Source organism: Nomascus leucogenys, chromosome 21, assembly GCF_006542625.1.
Source record: "Nomascus leucogenys isolate Asia chromosome 21, Asia_NLE_v1, whole genome shotgun sequence".
In the NCBI taxonomy this organism is placed as follows: Eukaryota; Metazoa; Chordata; class Mammalia; order Primates; family Hylobatidae; genus Nomascus; species Nomascus leucogenys.
In genome coordinates this window covers 75,155,313-75,165,983 of record NC_044401.1, presented here as the reverse complement: position 1 = coordinate 75,165,983, position 10,671 = coordinate 75,155,313, and the positions used below count along the sequence as shown (strand labels likewise).

General features: G+C 41.2%; 1 protein-coding gene across 11 annotated transcripts in view; it reads right to left on the bottom strand.

Moving 5' to 3' along the window:
• Window positions 1–1,318: 1,318 nt before the first annotated feature.
• Window positions 1,319–10,671, bottom strand: part of MAGI1 (membrane associated guanylate kinase, WW and PDZ domain containing 1) — a 679,526-nt gene continuing 670,173 nt past the window's right edge. For 5 of the 11 annotated variants that reach the window (XM_030801827.1, XM_030801829.1, XM_030801830.1 and 2 more), the window contains 2 exons: window positions 8,984–9,122; window positions 1,319–4,918 (listed from right to left, as the gene is read on the bottom strand). In XM_030801827.1, coding sequence (XP_030657687.1) covers window positions 4,164–4,918; window positions 8,984–9,122 — 894 coding nt within the window. In that variant the 3' untranslated portion in view covers window positions 1,319–4,163. Of the gene's footprint in view, window positions 4,919–6,851; window positions 6,941–7,061; window positions 9,123–10,671 lie in introns of those variants that run through there. The other 6 variants (XM_030801832.1, XM_030801834.1, XM_030801835.1 and 3 more) reach the window with 3 other exon arrangements.

The window sequence follows — 10,671 nt, the reverse complement described above, 5'->3', positions numbered from 1 at the left end:
GGAGGAAGACCTACTATTCAACAAAATGCCTTTTGAATGCCCAGCAGCTTAGGTTCTGGAGGAAAACCCCAAACACTAAGTCATAGAAAGGAACAACCAAAAACTGTGTGAAGGAAACTGGAAAGTTATTCAAAACTAGCTGATCCACCCCCAGGCATGTTAGGTCACTTGAGAATGGTCAATTTTTTATCCAGTGTGACTTGGGAGTATCTCTAATTCCACATACACATCTACCTCCTGAAGTTAGACTTAGAGATGACTTTGTCTCAGTTTTCACAGCACAGCATTTTGGTTTCATATTCCTCAGCAACGGTTAAGCGTAGTATTTTGTTGAATAGTATGTACTATACTCTTTATAATTAAAAGGCCTTCCTCCCCATTTTAATAGAGTGAGAAAATAATTTTTTCTTACAGACATGGTGGCTCATGCCTGTAATCCCAGCACTTTGGGAGGCTGAGTTGGGCAGATTGCTTGAGCCCAGGCGTTTGTGACCAGCCTGGGCAAAAGGACAAAACCCCATCTCTATAAAAATACCAAAAATTATTTGGGCATGGTGGCACGCCCCTCTAGTCCCAGTCACTCGGAAGGTTGAGCAGGGAGGATCACTTGAACCTGGGAGGTTGATGCTGCAGTGAGCTGCGATCATGCCACTGCACTCCAGCCTGGGCGACAGAGTGAGACCCTGCCTTAAAAAAAAGTGTTTTTTTTTCCTTTATTTTGATTGGAAAATAAACCAGGACAACAAAAAGAGTAGAGTACTCATTGCCATGCAGAAATCTTCCTCAAAAAAAAAAAAAAAAAAAAAAGTTTGTGTCATTTACTGAGGACTCTTCTGATTGCCAAAGAAGTGCATCTTTCTTAGCTCTGTGAAGTATGTCCCTTTACAGATGAGGAAATGGAGGCTTCGGAGGAGGTTAAGGAATGTGCCCAAGAATCACACCAGAAGTGACGAAGCTCTTAGTTTGGCAGGATTTGTTTTATTATCAGGGTTCTATGCTATACTGTACTGTGCTGTTTAAACTTTCATGTGCATACGGCATAGCTGAGAATCTTATTAAATGCACATTCTGACTCAGTAGGTCTGGAGTAGGGCTGAGAATATGCATTTCTAATAAGCTCCTCAGTAGTGATGAGGCAGCTGGTCCACAGACCACACTGTGAGTAGCAAGGCACTATGCTATTGCAATGGCATAGGTCCTGCTCTTTCAACACAATGGCATTTCATCAAGTTGGAGTCAGGGGCCCTCAATTGATTACTTGACCCTGATACATTTGAAACAACATAGAGACAAGGAAGATATCAATCCAGAAGCAATAGTGGTTGTGGAATGCATACATTTCCATGTATTTTTACAGTAAAAATGCATTAAAAAATCTTTCACAAAAGAAACTTAAAAAATACAATTAGGGTGTTGAGTCCTCCCCCCCCCAACATTCTTTCAGGCATCAACTGTGTAACAGAGGGAGACAAATTCCTAAATCATTTGATTTCATCATACAAAATACTCATCCATCATCTCTCATCAAGACATTTACATTAAGTGGGGGGGGGGTAGCGGGATTAAGGAAAGTAGGCTCACAAGAATCAGTTTCCAATTTAAGGTTACAGTAGTTCAAAGAAAACTATATCTTTCTGCTTAATGCATAGTCCCTGTACAGTACAATATTTCCAAACAAATCTGATGTGTGGAACGCAGGTGAAACTGCCACACCAAAAAGTCCACGGATTGAGACAAGCCCAGGTGGGTAGCACATAGATTTTAAATTGTCAAATATCATCTTATAACAAGAAGGACATCAAGATGTTAACTTCAGGATATATTCCCAAAATCCACCTTGATTTCATTTATTTAAAATTCTGGATCACAATTGAGAGCATCAGTCATTTAACATCACAGATTTTGTTAGAACTAGTGAGAAGAATCCTAGCAGTGGAGCCCTGGGAATAAAATCTCCAAGTCAGCTCGTAGGAACTTGATGAAAAAGAACATCATTATTCAGTTGTACTCTTCCTCAGCCTTACTACAGCTCAATGTATGCTTTGTATGGAAAACTTTAATAATAAAAATAGCATTCACAGACTTTTCCCTCCTTTTTAGCTACAGAATGTATATTGTGTCTGTTCCAGGAAAGGAACTTGTTTTATAAATGTCCACACAACTATAGCTACTCATTCTAATGTTATGTATAAACTCATAAGTCAAATAAAGCTATGAACAATGTAATATTTATATATGCATAGTGTTTTATAAAAAGATTGGCCCACATACTGCTTTTCATCAATACAGAAAGAGCATTAAGTCCATAGCACACTGCAAGAAATAAATGAGTGAAGAACAGAGAATGCAAACAAGTGCTTAATAATTCACAAGCAGGCTCACCATGGAGGAAATGATGATATTCAAACCAACTGAAGCTTTAGAGAATTACTTATATAGTCTCCCATTTTAAAACAACTTTACATACCTGATTTAGTTTACATGAAAATATATCCCCATGAATCAATTTGTTCCATATTCAGAAATATAAACACATATCACATTCCTCACAGCTAAATTTTGTCATAAATTCTCTTTTATACAAGAAAAAAAGGCAACAATTGTTTTCTTTTTTTTCCCAACAGGCTCTATTAATTACAATTTTTAGCTCTGTACACGCAATGATTGGCTGGTTTTTTTTTTTTTTCTTTTTCCTTTTTTTTTTCTTACAGTACCATGGGAACAACAGTGATTGACTTGCAAAGTTTTCTGTCTGTATGGAAAATGCAAAACAGTACTACAGAAATACACAATGCACTGTAAGCAGCGGTTTGCTGTAGTGGTCCAACAGGTAAAAGCAAACATTTTGGCTCAGCTAGGCAGTAATCCACTTAAACCACATCCCGGGGCTACGGCCGACCCAACCACAGCTCCTGTGGGATCAAAAAGAATGGGTCTGTTTAAAAATAACAATTGTTATGTTTTGTGCTGCTGTCCAAAGGACTCAAAGGACAGAGTCATGAGGCAGAAGTTTCCCAACCAGATCTAGAACCACTGGGACCACTTCCTTCCTTTCCCTTCTACCAACCTAGAGACTTGGACTACGGTTTCAAAGTGAAATTGGCATTTCTAACAATGAATACCCACAGCTCTCACTTCTTTAAATATCAACAGAGAGGTTCCTTCCACCAAGGCTCATTCCCTCCTCCCCAGTTTGGCAAAGAGCAACCACGGGCTTCTACTAAAAGGGAGGGGGGCATGCTTTCCAAATTGGGGATCTTACGTCTTCCTCACACCAGGCACACTGTCCCCCATTCCATCTACTATTCAGCCTCCAATCAGACAACACAAAAGATGCTTGTTGTCTGTTCCTTGTAGTAATTGAGCAAAGCTGTGATGGCATTGCCTTCAATGAGATTTTATCAGATGTTGGAGATGATCACGAACCTGACTGTCTGTGCTTGGGCTGTATTTGGGTAAAGGTGGCCGACGTTTTTGTCTCTGTGCCTTCCTGGGCCAGGGAGAGTACAAACTGTTTCGGAACCAACTATAACTCATAATATAAAACTTCTTTGTGCTGCGCAGTTTAGCTATAAATATCCTTCATTTAGCAATAGTAGTCTTGTCATACAGTTTGCTTACTTTTAGGATCATCGGCAAACCTAATCCATCCCAAAGGGTCCTCAGCTTTTACAAATAAAACTTTGCATTTTTGCTCTTTGCTTTTAAGAAAAACTTCCGACTACAGTATAGCACTACATCACTACATGACAGTCTATATCAAATTAATTAAATTTAATCAATAAATTCCCTTACTTAGAGAAAATGATCAACAGCCCCATTTAACCAGGAGAGAAAAAGATTGCCCGAAAACGGGAACAATTCTTGACGATTCTACAGGTTACGCAGAAACAAAATTTATATCCCTTTGGGCCAGCATTTGGCAAATAATTTCCAAAAAAGTATGCATTTAAAAATACTTTCTTTAATATGATACATCAGGCACAATACTTTTCATATATATTTTTTCTTATAAGATTTCAAATGCATAAAATGTTTGTTGTTATTCATAGGATCATCAGGTTGTCAGATGCTTCATTAGGTAAGAAACTAAATAATTTCAGGTTTGTGACTTTCCTCTTAGAACCTTTGACACGGTAAAGGTTGGAATGTGACTCAGCGCCTCAGATACTGAGGTCGGTGCTACATTCTCTGTAAGGTCGCCTTCTCTGCTCGGGGGGATGTCTGGAACTTCTGCCGGCATCCTGTTTCAGATTCGCCTCTTCCCTTTCTGGGTGGCTGGCTCTGTCCTCTCTGTTCCTTCTGTCCAGGGACCGCTCTCTCCTGCGCTCGGGGGAGCGCGCGCGCCTCCGGTCGGTGGACTTGGCCCTGCGCTCGGGCGAGCCCCCTCTCCTGCGCTCGGGGGACCTCCTCTGCTCCAGGAGTCTCTCCAGAGACCGTCTCCGCCGGCTGGGGGAGCCGTCTCTCCTGCGGGTGGGCGACCGCTCTCGCCTCCGCTCCGGAGAGACGTCTCGCCTCTTCTCGTGCTTCTCCCTCCTCTCCAAAGTGTTGTCGGCGCTGCGGGTGCCCTCCCTCCGCTTCTCTGGGGACCGCCTCTTGGGGCCGTTGGCGGCTGCCGCGCGCTCGGCCTGCGCGTCCCTCCGTCCCTCCGGCGCCCGGTCCTTGGGTCGGCATGCCCCGCTGTCGGGTTTCCTCGAAGTCCCATTCCAGGTGTGGTGTTCATTGGGTTGTCTGCTATACTCTCTGCTGCCTTTCGGATCCCTTGCGTGTGCCCGCTTTTCCCCATGTGGTGATGATTTGTGAAGATCGGGTGGGTAACTGGACTCCAATGACGGATGCTGCCGGCGGTCGGGCCCGGCCCTCACTTCCGGAACACCTTGTGGACCGGCGGGGGGGCCGTGGCGGTCGCTGCTGGGGTCTGCCAGGAAAATAAACGAGAGCAACAGTTGGGTACGAAGGTCCCTCGGCTCCTGCCCCCGTTCCCACCCACATTCGGGACCTCATTAGTCACAACAAGCAAACAACTGTTAAAGCAGTCAGACTCAAAGCCAACTGAATCTTGTTCATTTAAGGAAAACTGCACATAGTTAGGGTTAAAAACTAGTCCTTGTGGCTTTCAGCGTCTGGCTGACTGAATGTTCTCCATACCTGAGACATAGATCATTAAAGAACTGACAAAAATCAGTCATGATTTGAGTCTTTAAAGGCACAATCCAAATAGTCTGTCTAGAGGCATCAAAATTTCCTCTCTGTGGCTATCCCTTGTTCTTTCTTTCCCACCCCCAACCCTTTTCCCCTCCACCCACCCCTCTCCCACCCTCAAGAAAATATTCTTTGCTTTAAAGAATACTTGTTTTGATTTACTTAAAAATGATTTAGGGTATTGATGTGAAGAAGGGGCACCTGGGAAGCTTTCTGGAGCAGGGCAGGAATCATCTACATCTTATCTGGGTGGTGATTAAATGGGCGCATACAGAAGTGAAAAATCTACTGCACTGTATACTCAGGATTTATGCATTTTACCATATGCAGAAGTATACTTCTATTAAAAAAAAAAAATCCAGGGTAGCAGGCAAAGGGGATTACAGAGGCAACATGCTGGCCAGATGTTGATGACTGGCAAATGGGATATGTACGCAAGGGCCCATTAAACTGTTCTATCTGTATTATTCAACTACTTTCTCTGCTTTTGCATACATTAAAAAATAAGGAACTGTTCTTAAAAGGTGTTTTCTGATAGGTAAAAGGAAGGGGAAGGGAGGTTGCTAGGTACACATTTGAGATTGGATGGGGGTCAGATACAATTTTTGGTTTAGAGGCACTTTTTCTTTGTGAGATGGGAGGCAGTCATAATGACATCTAAAAGCTTGGAGTCACTGGGCTGCTTCCTATAACATCAAGGTTTCTACAGGTTTAAAAGCAGGGCAGCCCATAATGGCCCCTATTTATCATTATTCAATATTTGAAATGACAGTGCAAATGTTTTAGGCAGTGTCCTGAATTGAGGAGAGCTCTTTTCAAAGCTGGGATGCTTTGTTGCAACTAAATCCAACAAGTCATCCACATGACACCATTCCAAGCAAAGCACCTGAAACAAGGCAATGCAGTCTGGAGGGCAGACTTGTATGACAGTCAGAGACTAAGGGGTCAATGGGGCTCTTGAAGTATCTTTCATGAGCCAACAAGGTCAATATTTAGCAATTAACCTGTTTCATGACAACTTCCCCAAACCTAGAGTGGGTTTTTAACAAAAAGCAAGTGAAAAGCCAAAAGCAGGGGTCAGCCAACTTTCTCTAAAGGGCAGTAGTAAATAATCTGGGTGTTTTGGGCCACACCATCTCTGTTACAGCTATTCAGCTCTGCCACTGTGGTATAAAAACACAGGCAACACAAAAGTAATGGGCATGGCTATGTGTCAATAAAACTTTACTTACAAAAACAGGCTATGGACAGGATTGGGCCCATGGACTGTAGTTTGCAAAGAGATACCTGACCAAGCAGGAAATCTCATCTTCCCATCTAGCAAAGCCCTATGATACAGGGCTCCATGATACAAGGTTCATTCTTTCTAAATACTGGGTTGGCTATGAGAATGAACAAAAAACAAGTTCTTAACAAAGGTCATTTGAAGATTTGGATACAGGAAGGTACTTGGATCACCAGTGGGTTCTTATGCCTACTTTTAAGACAAGGGAAGGCAATACTTCAACAGGGTCAGCGTTGTACTTACAATTCAAAGAACGCAGGGTGCTCAGAATGAATTGCCAAACATATCAAAACAGAGCTAAGCAGAAGCAATGAGGAAATTAGGCCACAGCACAGAAACACCTAGTATTGATTGAGCTACAAACCGTAGTTTGATTATGGCCCATAAGGTAGAAGCAAGCCTCCCCGAGCTTTTCATTTCTCATACATGCAGCGATATTAGGAGGTATCATCGCTGTGGAAGGGAGGGCCCAGCACCAAGAACAGTCAGAGAGAAAGAGAAAGAGAGAAAGAGAAAAAGTTGAACATTTAGATTCCCTATAACACAGAGGAAAGAAAAAAAAAATCTACATTTGTTAACATAGGGCAAAGAGAGTTTATTTGTCCAGTCAGACAGTCTAAGGCAACACTCAAATAAGGCTGCAGAGACCGCAATCAGAACAGTGACATTTTTAGACAGCCATAAGGTGACTCGAGAACCCAGACAATGAATGCATCCTTTTTTGTTTTGTTTTTTGTTTTTTGTTTTTTTCAAACAACTGGAACAATGACAGGCTGGCATAGGAGAGCATTAACAATAAACAACAAAAGAACAAAATCCCTTCCCACCCCACCAAAGACCGTGGCAGTTAAATTAAGTACAAAAAACTCATTACAAAAATAGCCTCACAGAGAAGCAGGTTCCAATCAAGTCAGAAAAATATTGGAACTTAACATATTATAACCCATTTGTGACTCTAATCAATGGAATTAGAGAGATTTAGTCCAAGTGACGCATGGAGACATTACAGTAGCACAACCCTGGCAGGTTCAACCCTTCTTGGAAAACCATGTATTTAAATGATCTTTATTTTTAGCCCAAAGAACATCTGTTAGTGTTGGATTTTCATCCTCAGTGCAACAGACATAGGTTTTGAGAAGGTACACAGGTTACTGACGATGACTCTCAAATGAAATATCACATCCAACAGAAGCATAGGGAAGACAGAAAAGGGAGACAATGTTACACAGTTTCAGTGGTATCAATACACCTAATGGTCAGAAGTTTAGTACAGTGCACAGCCACAGCATCTCAATGTTGTCAAAATACTTCCCCTGTGGTTGGCCATGTCTATAGGGGCCTTGTCTAGTACCCACCCTCCCCCTGTACCTCGGACCCCTCGTATTTTGCACCTGTACAAATGTCCAACACCTGGGGAGGCTGGCCCTCCAAGGAGCTATCCTTCTCCTTGAGCTGCATCTGAATTAAACATCTCATCAAGTCCAAAATGCAACTGAGAATTGTGCAGAATGACTTTCAGAAAAGAGGGTGATAATAGATAAATCCCTAATAAAGGGGACCAACGTATCTGGGGACCATTCAATCACAGTTTCTATAGAAACTTTTGTAGACCTTTGGTTGGGAAAAAAAGCCCTACATCTAGGGCATAGCTTTTTTTTTTTTTTTTTTTAATTTTAAACACAAATCTCAAATAAATAGGACATAATTATTATCATATACAATATTTTGCCATCAGAACACTAAGCTATGTAAAGATCATTGCTGTCTACTCAAATCAAGTCTAAAGATATGACAAAGGAACTCTATGTATAACCTGGCTTTCCTCATAGGAAAGGTATAGTCACATGTTTCCCTCATGATGAGCACTGGGAATTTATTTCATCCTTTATCATTTAAAAACATTATGGCTAATATATTAACAGTTTTTGTTTGTTTGTTTGACAGTAGTTGGGCTCAGATGGTCTGATTTGGGGTAAGAGACCAGTTGGGGGATGGAGAAGTGTTGTATACAGAGCATAAAGGAGGTGAGCAAAGCCCCCAAATCTCTCAAAATTTCATGCCTCTTAAATAAAGACACCAAGTAACCAAAAAGGAAAAAATAATTGTGCCTCAATGTATCACTCAGGAAACCTGCTTTCCTGCTTCTTAAAAGGAGTATATAGTCATTTTGTGCTAACAATTGGATCTGAGGAACAGTTTGGCACAGTTCAAACAAACATTCCTTCGCTCTTGGTCGGACTAGACAGAATGTTCTGATTATCAGAAAGGGGGCTATAAAGATCTTGTCTTAGGCCATGCCCCAGTCCACGTAAGCAAGCAAAAGGATGAAATGTGTAGAGATTTCAGAACAAGCGAGGCAAATAATCACATGGTGCGAGAGGCTGGTAAGACACTGGTGAATAGGGGAAACAAAAAAGACTTTCCTGCTGCCGTTCTGGAGACAAATTCATGGAGTCATGCCAGGGAAGGAAGGAATGTTTTCATAGTTTGACCCACCATATTCTGGTACTGAGCCGTCTCCCCGCTTCAGAAACAGACGAACTCTGCGGCCACCATTCTTAATGAGTTCTATAGCTCGAGAATGCTTCATGTTTTTGGTGGTCTCACCATTGATCTCTAAAATTTCATCACCAATCTGCCAAAGCAAAAGAAAACTAAGTGAGATTTAAAATTCATGTACGGATTCACCAAATGTTTATTAAGCACGTGGCAGAACATCTATTGCTTTGGACGTGGCAGTGACCAACAGAAATCCCTGCCCTCATGGAGATTATATTCTAAAGAGGGAAAGACAATTAAGAAAATTAGAAAACTACATATATGCCAAATTACATGATAAAGGGGGGAAAAAAGCAGTAAGGGCATGTTAATGGTTGGGGTAGACAGCTTTTAAGAAGGCTCCCATGATTTCTGCCTCCTTGCATTCACAACCTGTGTAATCTCCCCCTGCCTTTGAATGTGAGCTACATCAAGTGACTTGCTTCTAATAAACAGAATATGGCAAAAATGATATCAGTTCAAAGATTAGGTCATAAAACGATTTTGTCATCTGTCTTACTTGTGCTCTTTGCTTCTCTCGTTTGCCCTGATGCATGTTATGAGCTGTCCTCTGGAGTCCCAGGATAATGAAATGAGGGACTGCCCTATAAGGCACTGAATCCTGGTAACAACCATGTGAGTGAGCTTAAAAAGCAAACCTTTCCCCAGGTGAGACTTCAGATGAGACCATAATCCTGACTGATACATTGAATGCAGCATTCACTTTGTGTCAGCCTCTATTCTAGACACTGGAAATAAAAGAATAAACAAGACGAGGCAGATCCCTACTCAAACAGAGCTTATATTCTAAAAAGAAGAGGAATAGCACTGGCTTTCAAGTCTACAGTCTTTAATTTGAATCCTATCATTTGGTAACTGACTTGCTCCCCGTACTTTAACTTCCTGGAGTCTACGTTCTTACTTATAGAAGAGGCTGATAATACCACTCACAACTACCAAGCTGCTGGCATCAAATCAGGTAATACATGTAAACCTGTCATGTAAACTATACACCATTATACAAAGTAGCATAATAATATTTCATTTGATCAGAAACTTTTTAAAGTGATTAAAAGGCAAGGGAAAATAAATTCCTTATATCTGAAATTCAAACAAAAGAAATATATACCACCATGTATCTTCCCTTGAATATATACATGCAAAAGAAAAGGATATGAGAGAAACTGGTAGACTGTTTGGCCCTGGACGCTATTTTTACTATATTTTTCACTGTTTAATTTTCTTAAAACACATTCATGCTCTACCTTCTCAATTTTAAATGTTAAAAAATTCACTCTGAAGAAACTAAAACATCAAAATTGTGGCTTAAGTGCAAGTGTTACGATCCTCACCCTTAATCAATTTTTCCCTTTTCCTGCTCAGGCCCAACTGCATTCACTTTTTTCCTTTCCTGGCCTGACTGTCTTGATTTCTTTTAATTTGTTGTAAATGGCTCTCCATGGGCAATTGCCAATCTATGTGACCTATCTATGAGTAGATGATTTATGTTTTCTTAATCATCTAATCTGCCCAGGAGAACAGCACATTCATCTACAGGAACAGATATTAGCGAAACACAGCAGAGTGGACTTTTGGCATTTATGTATTAAAAATTTGTAGCTCTTACTACAGAGCAACTCTGAATA